The 24,906-nt window shown below is 40.7% G+C and overlaps 1 protein-coding gene across 2 annotated transcripts; it reads right to left on the reverse strand.

The window, feature by feature from the left end:
* Positions 1–376: 376 nt before the first annotated feature.
* Positions 377–24,493, reverse strand: LOC131447348 (septin-7). 2 transcript variants are annotated; one of them, XM_058619085.1, is made up of 13 exons: positions 24,391–24,493; positions 17,966–18,072; positions 12,753–12,853; positions 12,529–12,663; positions 9,035–9,152; positions 7,862–7,954; positions 7,607–7,703; positions 5,251–5,302; positions 4,246–4,371; positions 3,764–3,784; positions 2,212–2,347; positions 1,942–2,087; positions 377–1,418 (listed from the first exon to the last, which is right to left on the reverse strand). In XM_058619085.1, the coding sequence occupies exons 1-13, from the start codon at positions 24,398–24,400 to the stop codon at positions 1,382–1,384; spliced, it is 1,179 nt and encodes a 392-aa protein (XP_058475068.1). In that variant the 5' UTR covers positions 24,401–24,493; the 3' UTR covers positions 377–1,381. The 2 variants fall into 2 exon arrangements, with proteins under 2 accessions (XP_058475068.1, XP_058475069.1); XM_058619086.1 differs by lacking the exon at positions 3,764–3,784.
* Between the last annotated feature and the right edge of the window lie 413 nt (positions 24,494–24,906).

Here is a 24,906-nt window from a genome sequence, read left to right on the forward strand (position 1 = left end):
GTTTGCATGTTCTCCCCGTGTGTGGGGGTTTCCTCCCACAGTCCAAAAACATGCAGTATGGGGATTAGGTAAATTGGACACTCTAAATTGACCATAGGTGTGAGAGTGAATGGTTGTTTGTCTCTGTGTGTGTGGCCCAGCGATGGACGGGCGAACAGTCCAGGGTGTACCCCGCCTATCACCCTATGGCAGCTGAGATTGGCACAGCGACCCTCTGGTGGAGGATAAAGCGGTAGATAATGGATGGATGGACTTGCGATCACGTCACGAAATTTACAAAATGATCCCGTGGTGCATTAGACAACGCCACTTGCATTCGGTGTGAACACAGCATTCGGCTATATAATCAAAAAGATTTTTATTTTTGAAGCAACTATATATTTATAAAAAGATATTTATTGGTCGTATATTCAGCGTCTGCCAACAAACCCTCCAAACTGTTACACACTGGAATTTAATCATATCATTAACTCGTCTTACAACTTTATACTTTACCAAAAGTTTTTTCCCCATCACAATTTTATTATGTGACTTTGTACAATAAGAACAGAAAACTGGGACATTACAAAAAAAAAAAAAAGACAGATGCAGTACAGAAACGCTGCTAAATGTGATATAAAAGGAAGGTACAGTTTTACTGAGGTGACACCTCTTTAAGCTTCAGCATTCCCGTCCGTCCACCCTCCCGTATATCTAACAAAAGACTTACCGGAAAACAATCTGCTGCGTCCTCTCTGTCTGGGAAAAACGCTGAAGACGAAGTGCAGACGTTCGTTTACACTCGGCACGAGTAAAGTCAGGGAGGGAAAAACACTGGCTACGATAGTGGAAGCAAAATGAACACATGATTTCTATAGAAAGGGAAACAACACACGGATAAAAAGTAAGGAAAATGTTACAGAGGACTGAAGATAAACACGGTTACTGGATTTATATTACAGGTGATGGAGGTGCATAACATACCTATACATACATACATATGCATGTATATGTACATACACGTGTATATATATAAACAGTGAGCTGCTGCTGCTGCCTGACCTCTTTGGTTTTTATTTGGCATTAAAAAGGTTACAGCACAAAAAAAAGAGGATAAAAACACTTTCTTAAACTAGTTTTTTTTTCCTTTCTTGTATGTGAATGTACGTGTTTATAATATAAAGCCCTGACCCAAACAACAGGACAGTAGAAGAATAACAGTTAGTCCAGACAATACTGCCCCCTGGCTTTCACTTGATTATTACACAGTAATATGGTCAAACTGTATTCTGTAATTCATGGAGTTTGATTGGCAGATGTTCTGACAATCGAGCGCAGGCCAAAACAAAAACAATAACAAAAAAACATGACACTGTAACATCAGGTGCGTCATCCAGAGTTATTAAAATATCTTCTTCTTTTTGTTCTTTTCCAAGGTCCTGCAAACAAAAACAAGAGGGAGAATTTTCATCTTAAACGCTGTCAAGTTTTCAGCATTTAAAGAAATATATCTATTTTTATCATTTTGATGTATCGTTTGATTTCATACATATATTTTAATTTATTGCTGTTGATTAATATTTGGAAATGTAATGTTTGTTCACTATTTGCTTAACTGTTAGTCTTAATATTACTTTTCCTCAATATTGTGATTGAATGTGTTGAATGTGGAGAGGGTTTTTTGTGCTGCATAGACGTTTAATATGGATCCTGTGTACCTGGATTTATCGATTATTTAATTAAGCATCAGCTATTTTGATAAATAGGTGAACTGGTTGAGGAGTGTTTTTTAAAATAGTAAAAACAACTTCTCAGATTCTTCTGCTTCTTAAATGTGAATACCTATTGGTTTATCATCTCTTATCTTCTGTCGACAAACCAAAATAATTTGAGAACTTCAAATCTTCTGACATGAGGCCTAATTGACGGTCACGTGTGGTGGTGGCGGCGGTGTGCGTTTACCTGAAGGCCTCTAGCTTCTGCTGCTCCAGAATCCTCTGCTGAGCCTCCCAGCCGGACTTCTCCTCCTCGTGTTGGCGGCGTTTCTCTTCCAGTTCCTTGTGCTGAGCCTCCAGGTTCTTTTTCATTTGCTCGTGGCGTCTCTGGAGCTGCAGGGCCATAGGAGAAGAACAAGGTGAACAAGAGCAACGCAGGACATACCTACAGTGTTTCCTACAGAATTCATTCATTCAGATTCACTGTCACACATAACAGTGCTTGGCGTTACTTTACCTCAACCTCTGAGTCTTTGAGCTTCTGGAGCTTCTCTTTGACCTTCATCTCAAACACTTGCTCCATTTCCTGTTCCATCTTCTTCATCTTGGTCACGTGGTCCCGTCGCTCCTCCTCCATCTGAGCCAGAGGACTCCTGAGGACACAAACCAAGGTCATGCACTCAAATGCGCAGTAGCAGGGACGTGGTGTAGCCACACACTCGGTATGTGACCACCCAAAGTAGATCTTTCTGACTGTAGGGCAATGAAAGATAGAAGAAGCAGGAGCAGGGAGTGAGGAAAGGTCCAGCTTTAAAACCTTCCCTGGAAACAGTCCGTCACTGACAGCTTCCAGCGAGGGTTTGATCTCAAAAGTGACAAGGAGAACAGATATCAAAGGAAGCTAAACAAACCCAAACTCTGACACCAGTGTCTTCTTACCTGCACGAGCAGCAGCAACCATTCTGGACATCTTCAACCCTTTAATCTGATCTATTAATAACTCTATTTTCGCTCCTCTTTTATCTGAGCTGTTCATTCACAGCCAAAAGCTGATAGCAACCAGCCAGGAAGTGACTGCACCATCGTTTCCAAATGTTTCCGTTTCTGTCCGTCGAGAGTAGTGAAAAGAAAGTGCCGAGTACATCTAGCAGGAAAAACGCCTAATAAGGAGCCACAACTCCACAACTAGGCAGTACTCTCTGTTTGTGAGGTTTGTCTAGCCGTGTTTCCACGGGGTGGAACGGTTCGGTGTTTAATGTTTTTTTGCATTTACATTAAGAAAAGTACCAAAACAAGCAGCCCTTAGGGTACCAGAATAATGGTATGGTACGGTACGGGTGGAACAAGCTGCTGGACGGCCTCCATTGCTGTTTGTTGTCGTTGTTCGCCTAACCGAAGGCTTTATTGTTTCAAACCGTACCGTACTGTACCAAAACCAAATTGTACCATGATGGAAACACGGCATAACAGCCCTGACCCTCAGCAAACATGTTCATGAGGTGATGTAGGGGCAGGTTAACAGTGGCAGCAGACAGGACGTTAGCCAAAATGGGACACAACTGACATGAGCTTTAATTAGAGAGTAGTTATGTAGTAGTAAATGTAGTATTTAGCAGTTAGTTGCACAGCAGCTTCATAATGAGTTCTCCTGCAGTGATTAAAACTAGTAATATGTGTCATAATAAGCAAAGCATGTAGCCAAGCAAACTTATACAACGTATCAAATGTGATGCCTAAATGTCTTAAACAATTCACTAAGTTCTCATCCTTATCTCATCCTGGTTACGTCTCGATCTTGGTTTGAATCTATATCAAAGTAAATTGATTGATATATTATATAATATATTATATAAAATATAAAAACTCTAATCCCAATCACAAGAAGACAAAAAAAATCACAATAAACACATTTTACCGAAATGATTGAGTGCTACCAAACAGAATCACTTTTTGTGAAACAATAAATGCATTGTGTTGCAGGTTTAAAGGAGAAAACAAGAAAATGGCCGGAGAGAAGAGTGGAGACACACGGTTTGGAGAGGAGTTACGTAGAAGTGAATTGAACTTACATGCCATCATCCGTCTCAGGTCTAAAAACAAACAAATGCACAGACACTTAACATGCTGTTATGAATCATGCATTAGCTGGTGATTACTGAACGCTGCAGCCGGTGGATTAGGAGTCAGACGGTTGTTGAATTAGTGCAGTCAGATTAGGCACAAGTGATACGAGTGGCCAGTTAGTTTGTATGTGTCTGTGTGTGTGTGTAGGGTGTGGAGGTAGTTGTTAGTGGTGTGTGGTGTGTTTGGGTTTAAAGATTTGAGCTGATTTAGTGACAGCTTGGCCAGTTTCAACATGTAGGCCACTTGCTGTGACCTTTGCCCTCTGGACTGCAGGTTCCTCCACGGATAACACACGTCAACGAAGAGCTCAGACGGTCCTGATTAAACCAGGATCCCGCTGGATCAACAACACTGTGCCATCAGTTCACCACAAATGTACACATGAACACAACAGTACCGTGTGCACACAGTGCACTGATCCACTTACTTGGTGAGCTGTCCCTTGTTCTTATTGTTGTCCACACCGTTGTAGGTGACTGCAGCCAGTTTCTTGCTGCGGTAGTTTTCATAGTGAACGTTGTTTGTCACATCCTTCAGGTCCTGCATGTGGGTCCTGGAAAAACCACAGGAATAATGGCAAAAGTACATATTTGATCTCAGGTGAGACTGAGCAAACTTTTGTGTGTTTGATTTTTTTTCTGCTTGAAGGTTTACCTTAATTAAAATACTATAATGGTTTAATGAAAATTAAGCGACAATCATTCCTCTGAGTGGAAACGTTATCTGCATTTGTATTTAGGTGAACTGCCAGTAAAGACACAAGAAAATAAAGAATGTTGTCTTATGTCTTATGAATACGTACGTCTCTTTATCTCGCTATTAGACAGAATTTTACCACTCAAAATTTGTCGTTTGTACACTGTTCACTCTCACACCAAACGAAGAAAAAGAGCGTTTTTAGCTCATAGGACACAGGAGGTGCTGGTCTGCTGCTTCCCTCATTAGGCTCTATTGTGTCACTTAGTCCATGTGAACAATGGACTTCCCAAAACAAAATCACAAAACGACGATTTGACCCTACTGATGGCGGCATCAGTGGATCAACGAAGCCTTTAAGTTGTGATGTATAAATCGCTGATTTTCTCTTTGGACTTTGGTGCGTGGTGGTTTACACCGTGATACAACTTCAGTTTCTGCTGTCTACTGTTGACGTAAACATAGCAATTATGTTCTTAAGGTACCAGTAATTAACAATGGTGTAGATTTTATTAGACAAGCCTTTTCTGAAGTGGCTAAAAATGTTTTTTTTCCTTGTGTTCCCTCATGCACAGTGTCTGTACCTCATATAACCACACTTAAAAAAAAGGACATATAGGACAGACAGCAAAACCAAATATATTACCTTTACTATGAATAAAGAAATAAACCCTAATAATCAATGTTATTCATTGATTGTTTGCTTCTTTATCATTTATGTTGTGTTGTTTCTCACCTGATGAGCATATTCCGGAGGATTGTAAAATCACAGTGCTCTCCGTTCTCCACTGTGAAAAGAGACAACAATGGAGTGAATAGATGGACAGACAGAGACAGACAGACAGACATAAGACAGGACTTGAAATAATTACTGCAGAGCTCGAACATGTCCAAGGAAAACGTAACATGTGGCTGCTTAGTGTGCATCAGCTGTAGGATGGTGTATACCGTACATTACAATTGACCATTGTCAAATTATGGTCTTTTATTTATCACCTTGCACCTTTGTGGCATTTCCTAACATGCTAAAAACATTTATTTCCAATGTTTCTGAAAGGATATGAATTATTTAACAATTTAAGACTAATCTAACTTGACTAGACTTGACTAGAGATGTGGAAAGGCTGTGTGCACCCAAAATCACCAGCAGGTGGCATCACATGCTGCTTTTTCCTGTCCACCCCTCAGAGATTTCCCTGCGGTGCAGACTTTGCATAGCTTCTCAGGAACCTTGCCCTCTCTCCCTCTCTTTCAGTTTCTCTCCCATCCTCTCTCTCTATATTTATGTTGACATGGAGGCAAAAAAAAACACCAACATTTTTGGTATTTGAAAAACTTGCTCTGCAAACAAACACATCAAACACTGGTGAACCAGCAAACCAGTCACACAATATTCAACTGCTCAAGACGACAAAAACAGAACTATATATGATCTTGAATGTTTTATTTTCACTGCCTCTAAATCGTCTGAGCAACACCTCCTGTCAGGCCACAGTCCCACTGCAGCAGAATGTCACATAATGATTCAAACCATGCCACAATGTGACAGCAGCTTCCTGTTTCAGGTCAAACACGACTCTCATATCCTGTGCTGAGGAGAAAAAATCTCATGGCTTGATGCGTCACTATTCTTTTTTTTTCTTTCTATTTTTTTGGTACTATCAGAATTTCTTGTGCTTTCTTCACACAGGGTTACATCTTAAAAGCAGCACATTCAAACTGACAGATGTTAAAGACACTCCAAGGAGTAATCCCACAGTTGTCTGGTGCTCAAACAGTTCTTCTCACAAACGCATACATTATGTATCATGGACCATGGTACAGCAACGTGAGCATTTTTCAAAACCATAAAACATTTGTGAAGCTGTTCTGTTGGAGAGTTTAATCATGCAGGCCTGCTCTTTAAAACACCATAGCACCACAAACACCTTTAAGCCACTGGTATACATGTGTGCAAAAATAAAGGCGAAGCATCTGCAAGATGCAAGGCTATAAAGAAACGGTAGATAATTAAAGCTGCAGTCTTTACCTCAACACATTTTCACACATACAACCACAGCGGACTGCAGTTTCAAATCAGAACAGGTAGTTTAATAGAAACTAATCATTTCTAACTCCCGAGGATACAAGAGCTGTTGTATGCTGGTCTGCTGCTGTCTCGTTTGATAAGTTTGTGTCACTTATGAGGTGAAACTGACCTAAGGATTTCACAGCAGCCATAAGTAAAATTGTTGATTCTCTCTATGGATAGATGGAGAGGTTTACAACCTAGTTTCCAGGTGGAAAAAGCTGTCTTACAGTTTGATAAAGCAGGGAACATACTCTAAAAACTATTGTATACTTTAATGAGTGAACCTGGTGAAGTGGCTAACATCTGTTTCTCCTTGTGTCCCCTCAAGCTGTAATGTTTTCACTGAACATGTATAAAAAAAAAAATGCCAACAAGGTGTCGGTACTCTTCAGAAAAGAGCTCTGTATTCTGACAGATGTCACTGATGTGGAGAGTGAGACAGTTGACGTAGGAGAAACCTTTCCAGGATCCAGTCAAGGAGCCAGAAAAGTGGCAAGTCTTCTCCACTTGTTAGGTTCGACTTTTGACTGACGAATGAATGCTACAGACAGTAGGTTGGATGAAAGTGAGCCAAACAGCTGATATCTCTGACAGGAGGTTTTAAGGGCCAAGACATTTCCCCCGTGGCAAAAAATGTATCGTATTATCTCAAAATGGAAAATAAAGCATTAAAAAAATAAGAAAGCTAACCATTAAATTATTTGGTACAACACTCCACTGTTATAGAAGGTGATACAGCCCATGCTTCACTATCCACAGACTGTAAAAAAAGGTAAATAAAAATCAGCAACAGCATCTTCTAAATGGTTATGTCGGTATCAGACACGAATAAGTGATATCGAGCCATCCCTTATGACTGTGTGTGCACAAGTGTGTCAACTCTATATTGATGTGAGAGCCAAAACAAGAGCACATGGCACTGTTCAATAATCCAATTCAACTGTAGAAACCAGTGCGTGTGTGTGTGTGTGTGTGTGAATCCACTTAATTGATGAGTTTAAGTTGACCTTCAGTCTCTCACCTTCAGCCACACCCCATGGGTACTGCCTCCCACGCATTCGCTTTCCATTGACCTCGATGATGGTGTTACTGCCAACGACGGCCAACGGTAAACGATCCTGCAGAGAGGAGGGAGGCGACACATGTTATGACACATGATACAGATGTTGTGTAACTCGCACATAATGGCTAAAAATAGACACTTTGGTTCCCGCGCTTCCACGATATAAATGACATGACACTAGATTACAGAATGTGTGTGAGGAAAAGAACACACCTTAATTTTTTTGACCAGCCTCATCTCCTCCTCGTCATCTGTGTCTGGGAACTCGTAGATTTTGATTTTGTGCTCTTGGATTTCTTTCATGATCTACACACAAATACACAGCACAGCACAGAGGAAACAGAGGGTAAGAGACAGGGTGAAATGGAAAATCCTCTCATGAGTGATAATGGGTAGTGAAGTGAGCTGCATGTGGAATAAACAGGTGTGTAAACATCAGTAGTTGCACTGGCGGTTAAAGCACACACGCAAGCAGTAAAGCGTGTTCATCCAGTGATGCATGTGTAAAGTATAGGTTTGCAAATGTTGTGCTTTTTCCTTAGCCATTAGCCGAATGACTTCATTAACAAGAGCCATTTTCCAGTTTAAATTTTAATGACTGTACATTAACGGCGCATAAGTGATGTGAGCCTAATAAACCAAAGAAGCTGCAACTTGAAAAAGCCGTATGTTTGACTCTGTTGTTATGTCAGGCTGCAGAAAATGTTTCTCTCTCTAAAAGACACATATATTACGTGGCTAACCTGTGTTAATAACAGCATAGCTGATCAAAAAGTGGTAAAAAAAAAAAGACTGTGTCGGAGTGAAATCATACAACGTCACTCATCTAAAATCGTGACAACTGATAGAAGACAGACAAACATAAATTCTTCATTGACGTCATCAGAAATGATCAAAGTAGGGCTGCAAGATTATTAATTGATTCATAAAATTAACCGTCAACTGTTTCGGTAAACGGTTTGAGTGTTTTTTCAATAATTTAAACAAGCTTTCTGTATTTTTCAGCATCTTACATGTGAATATTTTCTGGTTTGTTTGCTCCACATAACAAAGAAGTCATTAAAACTGACAAAAACAAGACATTTGAGATCATCATCATCATTTCCAGGTTTGGTAAAGAACATTTTCTGATATTTTACAGACCAATCAAGTACTGAATTAATTAATAATCAACAGATTAAATAATGGGTTAGTTGCAGTCCTAATTCAATGAGAAAACTTAAAATTATACACTGCAATTAGGCCACATAGCACAGGAAAGATGGAACACAAGTGTTGGTACAACAGGCGGGATTATCTGCTATAGAGCCAACACGATAAAACCCTGTCATTTAATCATGTGGACACAGAAACAGTAAAGAATAACATTGAAAAATTCACACAGACCTGTTTCTTGAACTGTTGACACTCCTCTGGGGTCATTGTGTCGGCTTTGGCGATTAGAGGGATGATGTTTACTTTTTCGTGTAACCGTTTCATGAATTCAATATCGAGGGGCTTCAGTCTGAGGAAGGAACAGTTTCAGTTAGTTAGTGAGTCTTCCTGCTGTTAAGAACATTTACACATACAGATTCAAACATGTGGGAGACTAAAGGATGCAGTTCACTGTGTAAATGAGGTTTGAATGTGGAGGCTGATGCAACAGCGATGCTACATTTGCATTACATGTAGGATACATGTTTTTTAGTGAACATACTGAAGTGAAAATCAAGAATTTTAAATAAAGATGCAAGCTCCCACTTGTGGCACTTCAAACTAAATCACTAGGACTGTATACACATAGAGCTGAAGCAATTACTCGATTAATTGATTTAACGATTACTAAATTAATCGATTAATCGGTTTGAAGCTTTTTTCATGATTAAAACAGGACTTCTGACTGTTTTAGCTTCTTAAAAGTGAATAGTTTCTTTATTTCTTTACTCCATATAACAAAGAGATCATTAAAACTGAATCATTTTGGTTTGTGGACAAAACAAGACATTTGAGATCATCATCATTTCCAGGTTTGACAAACACTGATCTGATTTTTTAACGTTTTCTGACATTTTATGGACCAAACGATTACTCGATTAATCCAGAAAATAATCGACAGATTTTGCTCCAACTGTAGGAGCAAAATGTAAAGTTTTGGGTATAAAGAAGATGATAAAAACAAACTATTGACATTTTGACAAGCAAAACAATCCAGCTATTTTCGCCTTAACAGAAGTAAGAACAATGCAGTGAACAGGAAGATTTGAATTCCAAATGACACACAGAACCTCAACAAACATAAATCACATCCTAACAAGGAGGATTCATTTCAGTGACTGCAGAGATAATCAAAAACACTCCAAGTCGGAATGTTCCAACTCTTCCACTATTGAAGCTCTTTAATGTCGTCTGGTTCGAGTGAAGACTTTTTACAATATGATACATGTTTTGCATTTCGGCTTAATTTTATGGTGCAAACCCATTTCTCACGTTGAGTTCTTTGTTTTCCTTGCAATCGTCCTCCAACTGCAAACAGTCGATTAGATATTATATTGACATTTAAAGGGTTAATTGAAAAGTGTCTGTGGTTGGTCATGCACTATATGCATGTCTGGTTTCAAGAGAGCATGAGAGGGTTGTTCTTGGCCGATATTAATGACTGTAATATCAACCACCATTGGCTCCACGTGTGAAATCAGAGCCATGGACAAATGTTTGGGTTGGGAGGGTGTCAGGAGGCCAACATCCACTCCAGAACTGCTCCTCTCACATACATAAATACTGAAAGGACAAAGATAAAAACAGTACGTGGCAGAACTGAGGGGGAATAGTGAGAAACAGCTGACGTCCCAACACACGCAAGTGACGCTTCGATGTAGGGTGCATTTATCATACGGAGCGCTGAGCGGAAAATATTTTCTGTTATTCATTGTCTGACAGTAAATCACGTGAAACACCGAAGTGATGAATCGTTTTATTTTCTCATTATTTAAATGTATGCACAGGATTTCTGTCATGATTTAATGATGTTCTCCAAAGGCTGCACTGACGCAAGCGACTGAAAACACATTCGACTGTGTTTGGAGGTCGAGAACCTACTGAGCTTTGCCTCTTATCAAACACTAGTTGCAATTACAAACTGTTAATAACAATTTCATTCATAGAGCACCTTCAAACAAACAATAAAGGTTTAATTTAAAAAGAGAGAAAGTTGTTAAGGTGTCAATGATAGTCTAATTTAACACACACACCAACACAGCACCAGATGCAGATGCTGCAAATGAATGGAAACATGTGGTGTTTTTTTATTTGCCAGATGAACCAACAAGGCTGTGGTCAGATTCTGCACAATCACTCACTGTCAGCCAAACAAGCCCAACAGCTGTCGACTGCAATAGCATCTTTTGTTGTCGGCAGCTCGGTGTGGCATAGTGTGCCACTGCCAACACAACCAAGCCAAACTGAGTGTGTGCTATTGTATTTGTTAACTCTTTTAGAACCTTTTTTTCCTGACTTTATAGTACCAAACCTGGTCCTAATGAGGCAGAACCTCCTTTCTGTGTAACTGGTTAAGTTTAGGGTTAGGCATTAGCTAGTTATGATTAAGCATAATGCTTTGGTCAGGCTGTCCAAATGAATTAAATTCAATGCAACATCTGTGCAAACCTGGGTGTCTTTTTCTTCCCGATTTTCCCACTCGTTAGATTTCGATTGTCTTGTACAATGACAATAAAGACATTCTATTTATTAACATTATTTGTGCTTGAAATCAAAAGGTGTCTGGAGGAATACCTTTGTCATATTTATTATATACTAGTTTCTGTTCAAACTTGACACTAATAGTATTCATTTTCATTTATTTCTATGGAAATTACTTAAAATTACAGAGACGCCAAACTTTAAACTAATTGCACTTTAAAATGCAATGACTTTCCAGTGTAATGGATGCGAAAATCGTGTTGTTTACATTGTCACGCACGCTAAGATTTACAGCTCTGCTGCTTATTTACCATGTGAGTTCACAGTGTGGTAAAGGGGGAAACCTCTTCAGAAGACAGCTTATGGTAGAAACCATCTAAAATTACTGAGTGATCCTTGGTGTGGCTGCTATGTAACCCCAGCCTTCATGACAGAGTGACTGCAGCACACGTCTTAATAACGGCCCTGAAGCACTCTGAAGCAGTGAAAACAAGTTTCAATGCCTATCTACCCCATAAGTACCAGACGCCATTTGATGACATCCACAAGAAAAATGTGTGTCCAGGGAAGTGTTCCAGCTCTGTATCAGACGTCATGTGCTTCTATAATGTGACCATTAATAAACAGTGGGGCTGTGTAATTGTTTGCTTAGCACAACTAACAAGAAAAAAATGGCATTAGATAAAAGTTCTCCCTTTCTGCTCCTCTTTTGCCAACCAAATCTCTTTTGCCAACCTCCAATTTAAGGACTCAAAGATGCAGATGAAGTGCATATGCTTACAGTTGCCAGTGTATACCTGCTAGCACAGTCTTTCTCAAAGTTTGTACGTGAAAACATCTAAAAATAGGAGTTTTTTGCTGCATGATCCCTTTAACATAAGCCCCGTTCTGAATGCACTGTAGTTTGACATTCTCCAGAGACTGGCTGAAAGGGCAGTACTATATGCGAGAACACAAATTCCCCCGAAAAAGGTGCTCCAGATGTTCCCGAGAACTTTTCCTGCCAGCTTCCTTGTATTATTTCCAGATAATATACAAGTAAGCTTTTGTAAGAACATAGCAAGCGAAGCTCCTGCTAACACGACCCAGGCACCATCCAGAGATTCTGCTGCAGATGTCTGACCCAGACAATGACCCAGTGCACTCATCATTTAATAGACAATAGTCAACAAAAAAACATTAAAACAGGATCCTGCAGTACCTACCCATGTCCAGAAGGGGCAATAAAGTAGAGGCAGGAGTGCACTCTGTTGTCCGGCATCAGCCGTCTGTTGACCCGTGACTCTGCGTTGAGGTAATCCTCAAACTTACTGTCGATGTGATCGATGACCGGCTGCCAGCTGTGGAACACACGTTACTCGCATCAGTTTCAGGTACAAAAGATGCAGCAACTTGCATTATTAAACTGTGACAAGAGGGCGGTGCTCACCAGTTACTGTTGTCAACAGCGTCTCCAAAGCCGGGGGTGTCGACGATGGTGAGCATGAGATGGACGCCCCCCTCCTTCACCAGAACCTTTGACTGTTCCACCTGCAAGGATCAAAACGTGGACAGTGAGCTGACTTAAATATTGATTTTGTAAGTAGTGAATCACATTGAAGGATAAAGCGGTAGAAGATGGATGATTCACTCTGCCCCTGTTTGCTCTTCCTTCCCCGAGTAAGAGACTAGATCATCTTATTTGGAGAGGTTGCGAATTCTACTCCTAAACTCTGTACATTGGCCACTGTACCTGCTGCTTGCCCCCTTAATCCAGTCTCACCATCTTGGCTTATAATTCCATTTTTGTCACAGTCAAAGTGGTATCATCACAGCACTAAGGGTCGAGGACGGTGCAGCATTTGCGAGTCAAATCACTCTCATATTTGGCTCCAGTGTGGCAAGAGTTCCAGCTTTTTTTAAACTTTATTAATAGCAGCATATTAGGTTCTGTGTTTTTCTTTAGGATTGACTCACTTGATGTTGATTTTGCCTTCTTTTTCAATCTTTTTCTCTCTTGTGAGAAGCGGTCAAGAAAAAAAACATTTTGTAAAGCAAATTTTACTTTAATAATGAGGGTAATAATGAAACCAAAGTTGTGAAACCCTAACTCTAACTCCAGCTCTGACACTGAAGTTGCACATGCATACATATTTATGTTGCAATGTAAGAGTTCCCTGTAGCTGTGTGTGTGGGAGACATGTTCATGCTCAAGTAAAATCTGTTGAAAGGACATTTTGGTGATTGCACAATTCACACAATACACAATTAATAAAGAAACTAAACAAATTATTGAAGGATTCAAGCCTCCAAACCGAAAGTTTAGAAAATATCAGAAGCATGACCACTGATGACAACTTCTCTACACGCTCCGTGACCTTATGAAAATACAAAGACAGACCAGACGTTTACAGTGGGTTTGGTTTGTGGCTCTACAAATAAATGAGTCACAACCAGCTCAGACCACACAAGGCCTGAAAGCCCCATTCTTAGATTAACACAGCACTGAGGCAGAACTCATGATCGGCAGACGATTTAATCCAATTGGATTTGATTTAATCGGCAGATCTGAAGCAGACGATTCTGTCATAAGAGCAATCTCACAGACTGAGCAAGGTCTCACTCTCACAGACACACACAATCAGGTTTGTGCAGTTGTCCTTTTGGACCTTCATTGAATCCCGTTCATTTGGACACCCTGACCAACTCCTCAGAAATAACGTTCTGTCTGATTAAGGCCAGGTTTTAGTCTCCATGGGGAAATACAAGAACACACACAGTACATTTGACCAGTTTAAAGAAATTACTTGAGACGCAATTTACGACTGCTGTGATTGTTTGTGCGGTAAGAGCTCATTCATGGTTGAGAAATATGTAGCCGTGTCATTTTATGAAATGAATTAACGTCCAGTTTGGTCATGAAATACTGCAGTGACTGTGGGATTTGCTGGAAGTGCAGACACTCACTGTTTACTTGCGGCTGTATGGTGGTGTGACAGAGTGGCGCTTCTTCACTCACACAACTATCTTCAACACAAGACAGCACACAAACTGACAGACACATTTAATTTAGGCCTGGTGGTTTGTCATTTGTCACTAGTTTTTCCTCATTTCCCACTGGCAGCCGTGTTTTCACTGAGAGCAAGCTTGATGGGTTCTTGGTACAGTGGAGTCTACTCTACCTCACTTCAAAAACAATCTCTATCCATTGTCTAATGCTTTATCCTCATTGAGGGTCACGGGGCTGCTGGTGCCAATCCCAGCTGACATAGGGCAAAAGGCTTATAGAGACGAAGAACCATTCACTCACAATTTATTTTTATTTTTTTTTGCATGTTTTTGGACATGTGGGAGGAAACTGGAGAACCAGGAAGAAACACACACAGGGAGAACATGCAAACACCACAGAGATGCGAACCAGCAACCTCCTTGCTGTGAGGCAAAAGTGGCAGCCACTGTGTGGCCCTCAACAACGCATGCAGACACATTTAGTATGTAACCCAGCTCTTCGTCTGCACTATCACATACCTGGTTGCCATTGACTGGCTGTCCTTTAATGGCTGTTTCAGCTGTTGGCCTCCCAACAATCCCAATCCAATCACACAGGATTGCAGCACTGAATTCCTGGGAACAACATTTACCCCCAATATCCCACCCACCATTAACTAGGCCGATAATTAGTATAGTAAGAGCAATCTTTTAAATATCATTACACTGGACATCTACTAATAATTTGGTAATGTGAACAGTGTTTTAGATACTGGGACTGCTGAGTAGACGGCTCAGAATCCTGCAGTGTTTCTGTTCCTCTACTCCACAACAAGATGAGTCAAGTCACAGACATGACTATATTCCAGACACGCTGTCCTCAGACGGTGAGCTCATGGGAAACAGAACAAAAATGCTGGAAGGACAAGGACGCCTCTCAATTGTCAACTGGCTCTGTATTATACACTGTAAATATATAGAGAAAAAAACAAAAAATGGTGCTTGTTAACACTAAGGGATTCAAGCCCTTTATAACTCCATTACTGTACCACCACCTGCAGCAGCCTGGACTGTCGACAGAAGTCAAGTTGGCTCCATGAATTCATGCTAAATTGTGAATCTCCCACATAGTGTCAGCAAAAAAATCCAGATTCATCACCAGGAATCAGCAACCCCATGAAACAAAGTATTATATTATGCACACATTTGCTCTTGTTATGATTTATATTATGAAAAAGGCAATGGTTCGTCATCTCTAAAAAAGGTTTGAGGACCATTGGCTTAAATGTCCCAATATCTTCAAAAAGAATTGCAGGGAAGAGCTCACACAAAAAGCCTTAACATGGGATGTCAGTGTGCAGCTGCCAGGCTGTTCAAAGAGCCAGAAGACAGACAGCATCCTGTTTTAGAGAGAACATTTCACATTTCACCTAAAAATTTAAACCAATTCACATACTGGCACACGAAGCAATCACACAGACATCAAAGCTTGCAAAGTTTGATTCAGCCAAGCAAGAGTAATACTGATTTGTGCAAGTCCAGGGTCTTTGATCTCATTTGCAATGACGACGCAGACTATGAGGGTTTGTCAGTTTTCCTAAAACATAGCTTACAGCTGCATAGTTTAACTGAAGACACCGTTTGAAGAGTGAAAGTTGATACTGTTGGTGTGAGGGCGATGCAGCAGGCTTCTCTCTCTCCCTCCCCCCTCTTACATGTGTTCGGTTTGGTTTAATGTACAGTAGATCAGCTGCAAGTCAAGCATCTTCCCTTCACCTGTTCCTTGTGATCTTCTGCTTTGCTCTAAATCTCCTCTAATCCCTGACAACACACTGAGGAACTCCACCTGCCCTCACCCCACTGCTGACTCCACTCTGTTAACATTGCAATTACACCTCCTCAGCTCTTCTTTTAAGTTTAAATGAGATTAAGACTGTGTGTGTAATACTGAGATTCCTCAAGCTTGTCGTTGAGACAAAATCTGTTTACGCTTCCTCTTATTTTTCCCTCTTCAGACGCCAGACATTAATTACATCTCAAATAACTGTGACCACTTTTTTTTCCATAGTCTTGCCAAAGAATGTGATGACACCCAGGGGGAATGCTGTATGCAACAGAATCCTGTCTATTATGAAAGAGAGAAGGAAGATGACCAGACAGGGTGACAGAGTGGCTGTTAAGTGTTTAGAGAAGATAGGCTGCGTTGTTCCTAAGGCTCAGTTAGGCTGTGGAGCATACGAGGACAGGGACTTGATCGTTCGCCAGCAAACTGCCATGTGCACTGAGCTCAGTCTTGTCCCGTCGGTGCATAGACATGCCTCGCCTTTCATTCACACACTCACTCCTGCTTCAGAGGAATGTTGGGATTAAAACAATAACTATAATTTTGAAAAACAACTGAGCAGATTAACATGGTATCAACGTGCCACTACAATGAAGACAACAGCAACAGTCTACAACAACACAGACAAGGTCATCGTAGAGGGTCATTCATATTTTCTGCTGCTCATTTCATTAGATGTACATGTAGTCAAATTGATTTTAATGTTGATTTATTTTGTAGCTAACACAAAAAGTTCCTGAAGACTAAACGGAGGCACAATCATAACAAAAATCACACAAAGTTATGGACTGCAGCTTTAAGAAGAAAACAGCATGAAAGTTTAATAAATTAAAAATGTTTTCATGCACTCATTATATTATTATCATCATCATTTTAAAGAAAGTTAATACATTCAGTTTGTCATTTGTATCATGTAAACTTGGGCAGATTAACAATGTTATCAGTTGGGAACTCAAATATAATTGGTAAATAATAAACTGTAGCACAATCTTGGCTAAAACAATCTGATTTGTTGAAATATAGTAAAATATCAATGCCACACTACTGTAGGCTTGAGGGAAAATGCTTTTAATTCTCCTTAATTCCCATGGCAAGCTTCCAGTTAGGAATATGTCCAAAATTCTCAAACTAAAGTTCCAATGGAAGGTTTCTGGAAATTTACGGGGAATTTGCTGCCCCTTTGCAACCCTAGTTATCGCCCATCACTAATGACTGACAGACGTCATGACACGGAGTCACAGAAAAGGTCGTGAGTTAAGCTAAAAATCACTTTTTATTTCTTGTGTCCTCGCTGGCAGCCATGTTTTTCAGTGATTACAGGAAAGTCCGCACCCTGTATCAGCACCTCATACAAGCACCAATCCAAGAAATCTGAACTATTCCTTTAACACGATCCATTTACATTGCCTAATTTGAAATTCTTACATATTTTCCCCTAAGCAAACAAACTCCAGCCTTTGTTAAAACCGATGAACCAGTTTCACTGGGTGGCACCAGCTGGGAGGAGCAGCCTGACAAAACAAGATCTCACGCAGCAACTATTCGGCTCAGAGCTGTAATGTAATGAGAGAGAGAGAGAGAGAGAGAGAGAGAGAGCGAGAGGAAAAAGAGTCTGGGCACACCTGTGTGGTAGCAGCCTCAGGCCGTGACACCTTAACTGGCCAGAGTCAGGGTTAAGTCAACCTGTCACCCTCCCACACACACACAACTCTGTGTCTTTATGGGATTGCAAAAATAAGCGGTTGTGAAGGTAAATAATGAAATAGCACGTGAAGAGAAGACAGGCGTGGTCTCCTACTGGAGGGAAATAAAAACAAATGTACACCACGTACCTGTACAGTTTTTTTTATTCTATGCGAAGGACCTGGATATTCAGAGGAGTACAGGTCTGTCAGAAAGAGCGAGTTGATCAGTGTCGACTTCCCAAGGCCAGATTCCCCTGAAAGACAAAGACAGGGTGAGCAACAGAGAGGCATTTCATGCAGACTGAGACACAACATTCAGATGTTTATCAACTCTTTAACCAACACATTCTTAACATGTTCAACATTCAAAGGCAAGCATTTACAGGAGACACAGAAAAAGGCAAACACGGTGGAAGTTACATTCTCCCAAATTCTTTCCCGTTTGCATTTCAGGAATCTAATCAAAGAATCACTGAGAGCAAAGAGGAAGTGAGATTTCAAACCACCACGGTCCATCATGAAGCCTTAGTGTAAAAACAGAGGAAAAAAAAATAAAACATACAAATCAAAAGCACAGCCTCGGCCTTCATTTATGTAGACATTGGCAGACTGAGTTAGAGCTCACTTGTGATTAAATGATCTATAACATGACTTTGCTGATGGATCTTTTCGTGCCTGAGGCTTCGTTCCTTGTTACCTTATCCCTCTCTATACGATAACAGTTTCCCTCTCCGATCACAGCCTCTGCTAAACACTAACTGTACAGCAGTTTTGATTACATCTTCACCGAGCATGTACAAATGTCCCAGACACAAGAACTGCCATCATTATTTCATGTCACAGTCAGTGCTGTAGTGAGTAGAGGTCGACCAATATGGGTTTTTCTATGGTCGATGCTTGTTAAATTTCCTCAATCTGATAAATTAGTACTGTTTAATGATAAAAAAAAAAAACCCACAGATTTTCCAACGAACCGGCCAGACCATGCATGCGTTTTTGTGTTTTAAAGCCCATGCTTACTACACTCACGTGGGAAACAGAGTGCCAAGTTTGTTGTTACAATCTGCTGTCTCACCGTTACAACAATACAAGAGGAAAATACTCTGCATGATCCACGAAAGAGGGCCTGGCTGTGGCGAACCAAGGACCAGCTGAACAAAGGCTTCAGTGTGAAAGAAAAAGCAGTCACACGCCAGGCTGGCACTGCTGCAAACGGGCCGATTCTGACCTTTACAAGTAGCCAGCAGTGGTGGCCAAAACTGGCCAAAGCTGCCAACATCCCAGTCACTCACTGCTGAAAGAAGAACTCATCACACAAAAGGATCCTTCAGTCACACACGTTCAGTCGTAAATATTTTCCTAAGAGGGTAGAGCCACATTTATGTTATAGTTTTAGACACATTTTGGCTTTTTACAACTGGTCTGTGAAGAAACGAGCGAGATTCAGCTTAAAATGTGAAATGCATGTGATAAAAATGCCAGCTTCAATTAAGGAAACCAGAGGAAGTACAGCAGGACTGAGATAGTGGCCCCAGAGAAAAGAGGTGCTCTGCTTCTACAAGCACCACAGTCATCACACACACACACAGAGGACAACTACGAACAATCATCGGACAATTCTGAGGCACTGTTGACCAGCATTTCGTCTTGCTCACATCTATGTGCAATATTATTGCAATGATGATAAAAATCTGTTTCAAAAGTCTGAAAGTAGTTGGAAACCACTTCAGCTTACATTTATTTAAGAAACAAATGTTTTTGTATTTGTAAACGGAAACAGAACCTTCTGTTCAAACGACTTACATTACCACAAAAATAATCCAGACGTAATGTAATGCTGCAAAATCTTATTACTTGTGTTAAAAATGTGCTTTGAGAAAAATTAGCCTCGGGATTCATGATTAGCTACCCGATATCCAATCCTGTGATAGTGGACGATACCAATACGGAGTATCATATCGGCTCATTTGAAGTCTTAAAATGTCACTAAAACTTAGTATTTTTTGTGGATATTTTTAAGTGAAAATCAATCTTTAATAAGATTAACATTCATGAGATCCTTAAATAAGTGGAAAGATGCTCACTCTCTCTCCGGCCCCTTTATTGATATACTCATTAGCACCAGAGCTGGCCGAAAACCATACACGGTATATTTTGGCTAAATGGTTATATACCGTATATATCCCAGTATTTATTTATACACTATATTGCAGATATCCAGCAGTCCATTGTCAGCAAACAAGAAAAGTTTGACGCTTTAGGACTATCTCCATGGGATTTCCGGGACTGGAAAACTCCAGTTTTCCAAGACACATGGTATCCAGACAAAAACACCAACCCTTGAGTTCTGCCCTCATAAAAGAGGTTTCGCTCAAAACCTTGACGTCAGAAAACGAGACAAGACTCCATTCAGTGTCATTACACCCTGGCGTCCCAGTCGCAGCACCAAAGGAGGCCTCTTTCAATGAGCTCGGCCGCCAAGCGAAGGCCCACTGGCTGCTCGCTGCGCGGCTCGCTCTGCCGCCAACTCACTTCCTTTAAAGGAAATTTCCAGCAGCTGTGTAAACCATAGGGTTTATTCAAAGGCATTTCCCACTGTATGGAAAAGGCTGGTAGAAGGGAAGGCAGTAGAGTGTGATTGTGAGGAAGGGAGGCCCTGTTAGGTTAAATCAATTGACAATAGACAACTAATTTGAATGTGACATGAAAAATGAAGAACTTTACCACAGAGGGATAGTTCAGGTTTTTCTGGTGCGCTAGTATGAGTAGTCGGTCCTGACTGCGCAGACAGGCTACTACCAGGGACAAAAGGAAAACTAATTTTGGCTAGTAACAAAAAGCTCACCTAATAAAATCTACACCTGCTGAGGTCTACGGTATTTTTAGAAACAGTTCACAACTTAATCTCGCTTTTGAGACAGCCTTTTTTACAACTGGAAATGTGAAGTTTGTAAATAGCTCACTCTCCAAAGTCCATACATAAAATCAGTGTTTTTACATCATGCGTACTCTTGTTGTGCTGTGATATACAAACGTTGATTTTCTATATGGACTTTGATGTGGGAGGTGGGCGGTTTGCAAAGCTACAAACTCTGTTTTCCTGTGGGAAAAGGTGGTCAAACAGCAAGATAAAATGGCAAACTTGAGCAGGCACATAGAGTGAGTGTGTGTCAGTAACTCATACAACAACACTTCATAAAACCTGAACTATCACTTTAGGCAGTCATCTTCTATCCACCTCTGTATTCATGAATGGGACTTTCCTTTTAAATGGGGCGGGAGGCAGTAAAGGTTTAACAAGTCTGAGGCATGAACATAAAACATTAGACAGATATCTGTTGGCAGAGTCATCCATTTTCCTCCTGAAAGACCTTCTTATTTATACAGGAGTGAGCGCGCAGTCAACTCTCTGTCAAACAAGTCTAAACACAATGAGCTCCAGCTGCTGTGGCCAACATCGAGGTCAGTTCCTGCCAATGTGTAAATCACTGCCAAATATTGACTTTGACCAACAAATAGCTCTGGCCCACTTTCACTCGTCCGCCTTCAATAGCTGCCCCCGCCTCACTCGCCCACAGCACACACAAGGAATCCAGCTCTCAAATTATCTGTGGCCTCTTAATTTGATAAGGGCTGCGACAAAAGAAAATCTAAAACCAGGGAATCATTCTGGCATTTTCACATAAATATTCATTTTTGTGAACATGTGGAAAATATGTAAAAGAAGACGCAGTCAAAAGAAATACTCAAAACCATACTTAAAACCATATGTTTAAGTTCAAAGCAGCTGACAAAACGCTGTCGATCAACTGACGACGGGCTCTAATCACACTTCCAGTCCGGTGGAAGCAGCAATGGTCTTTGCTTTCGGATTAGTCTGAGTCACTACAATTTTAAATTGTGTGTCAGTGGACCAATCACCCTAACGCTCTTCATGTGTTCCCAAGTTGAAAAACTTCCACACACACACACATTCGATGGGAAATATGCATGTGTCACACCCTAATAACTTCTATGATAGCCAATAAATTCCAGAACCAATGCGCCACCTCTCTAGTATGTAAATCTTGTTTTTTTGTATCAATCCCATCAACAACTATTAAGGAAAAGTATACACACAATCCGACACTCCGATGACATCCATATGATTTTGCCAATTAGCCTGCAATTCTAATTACACGCTGCACATAAAATTGCCACATAACGACCTCTTTCCTGAGAGTGCAAAGAGAGGGGGGGAAACTCCAGGGCGTTTCTACATGAACACAGCCAGAGGGGAGGAGGCAGCCAGGGAGACGGACTCTTTGGCCCTAGGGGCAGGAAGACAGCAACTCAGCAGACAGGACGTGACATCATTAAAGCATTCAGCGTTGCTTCCTGTCCAGGTATCCCTGGACAGCATGCGGCAGAGAGAGAGAGAGAGGGAGAGAGAGGGAGAGAGGGAGAGAGAGAGAGAGAGAGAGAGAGAGAGAGAGAGAGCGGAAGGGCTCTCTGGCTGTGTCTCTCTTCACATCAGCTACTCGCTCTTTGACTTTGGCTGCATTAATGGAATGACAGGAAACCTCCTCCCTAGCACACAATCCAAGAGACATAAGTCTCTCTCACACACACACACACAAATGCAGCAGTATTGGGCTGTCTGCGCTGCTGAATTGGAAACATTTGCTTTGAATATGGGTTTTCCCCCCAAATTGTGTTTTATGTGCAATTTATCCTCCTCGACTAAATCTGTCTCTCAAGTGTTTGTTCAGCCAGCTGCTAAAATGTTCAGCCACAGTATTTTCAGGGGAACCACTAAAGATGAATCTATATCTATATAGATACGATTGGTACTTGATATTAATATTGATACTAATCTATAATGACAATGCCTGAATAGAGGTAGGTGGTGGAGAGCTATGAGGAGAGGAAGAGCGTCTTTAATCCTCACTACCAGAGACCAGGGTCTTCTGTTTAAACCAATGGACTCCACTGTACTGAACGGCTGTAAATGTCTGACAATACATGTGGCAGAAAGACAGGAAAGGGTATGAAGGAAGTGATATTTACCACGGTGAACCACAGTGCTGACTTCATCTGCCTTGAGAGCACATCTGGTGTTTTTTGTACTTTTTTTGTTTTTCCAGTGAAGATGGCATAACTGCATAATTGCAATGACCATGACCAACATGTAATATAAATATCTACAACGGCACAATTTTATCAATATTTCAGTACGTATTGCTGAGGAAGCAGTGCCAATGTAGTCGCAACTCTCTACATCCAACTCTACTCAATACAAAAGCTCGAGGAAAAAAAAAAACTGTCTTTCATATACTTATCGGAGGACAACCTAGATGTATGTTTGAATGGAAGTCAATGTGAAAATGAGCTTCTCCATCTCATCTGATTTATAACATCAGTTGACATTTTCCTGTGGAGTTTATGGTCTCCGTCGCTAGTTTTAGGGTCTGCTTCAATAGAAACTTGATGTCAATTTTGTAATTTATGTTTCCCATTTAGAAGAAAACAGTGAGACTGACAGTATGACTGACAGTATCATCTGACAGCTGCCTGGTTACAGGTGAACTTCTGGTTGCAAAACCTCAACATGGTGCTGACCAAAACGCAAATGACAAGGCTTCAAAGCGGAAGTTGAGATTTGCATGGGCTGCCACTGGAGACAAACAGATTCTATTACAAACGCAGACTTGTGGATGTAAACATATCAACATTCAGTCAAGACCTTGTCACTAGAAATAAGCAAACAGAGTGAAAACAGAAAAATCTCAGCTCACTGTCACAGACTGAGGAGAGACGAGGTATGTCACAATGTGTAACCGATGACATTATTGAAAACATGTTGAATCAAATTCAGCCCAGTAAAGATGATGCCATGACACTGCATCATGTGTCTACTGTCAGCTGATTTCATCTGCTCATAAAAACAGGAATTCACAATTGAGCTGTTCTTCTTACTAACATGCTTTCATGTATCCGTTGTCTGACAACAGAACAAGAATAAAACAGTGACTGAAACACGGCCCATTAACCAGCAATTACTTCCCAGTCATTTTCAAGTTGCTGCTCGGCTAAAATAAAGATTTTATAAGCACAATATGACATGATCAAAGTGCTATGCTGTGATTCTCAGCAACATTTTTTTGTAAGAAAAAAAAAAAAAAAAAAGATCACTCAAAAGTAAAAGTTGGAAATGACGGCATATGTTGCATTTTTTTCTGTTTTCACATATGAACTCCAGATATTTCCCACAGTTGCTCTTCCACACATGCAGCGCACAACCAGATTTTCAATGTGAGGCACATCCTCACTTACTGCAAACACTCTGTGACATCTGGATACAGGAAGAAAAGAAGATACTCACTTACTTGCTGGCCGAATTCCTCCAATTTTACCTGATAAATTGATGTATTAACGAATGAGATATCGCACTGACGTCGGTCTAATCAGGACTCTCGAGACTCAGCTGACCGTTGAACAGAGTAAACTCATACATGGACATTCAGGAAAGTAGCAGCGGTCAGTGGTTAGCTCAACCAACCAAACGTGCAGAAAGAAAGAGAATTCCTTACCTACAACCATGAGCGTGAACTCAAAACCTCTCTTCACAGACTTTCTGTAAACTTGGTTGGGGAGGTTGGCAAAGCCCACATAGCCCTCTAGGTTCTTCTGTTGCTGTGATCCAAAAATGAAACATGAGTGAGAGGTTTCACAAGAAACACGACCGTAGTACAGTACAGGTGGCATGTCGTACTATTTGATAGCTTGGATTACAGAAAGCGCGTGAGAGTACGGCTGATTACTACTTTTGTGCCACCACAAACACACAGACAGCTCATCTATGACATGGCATACATGTAATATATCTAATTTTATGGAGCCAACTAAATACTGGCAGTGTTAAAACATTATTCCAATGCAAAATTTATTCCAGTTTTACAAAAAAGAAATCTGAATGAGGCCAATAACTTCAGCGCTATCAGTAAACTGAGGTCACACTCTTCTTCCATTGAGTGAGTAAGACTGTGAGATGTGTTCAACAGTACAATACAGAGGCACTGCAGGCTAATATGAATTAGGAAGAGAAC

Source organism: Solea solea, chromosome 20 (assembly GCF_958295425.1).
Source record: "Solea solea chromosome 20, fSolSol10.1, whole genome shotgun sequence".
Taxonomy (NCBI): Eukaryota; Metazoa; Chordata; class Actinopteri; order Pleuronectiformes; family Soleidae; genus Solea; species Solea solea.

What these genes read in the sequence shown, in the direction of transcription:
- LOC131447348 (XM_058619085.1), bottom strand. An exon ending in GGCTGGTCAAAAAAATTAAG is followed by an intron (nt 7,704 to 7,861) that starts GTGTGTTCTTTT and finishes TCCTCTCTGCAG; the next exon opens with GATCGTTTACCGTTGGCCGT. An exon ending in CCTGAGACGGATGATGGCAT is followed by an intron (nt 2,348 to 3,763) that starts GTAAGTTCAATT and finishes TTGTGTCCTCAG; the next exon opens with GAGTCCTCTGGCTCAGATGG.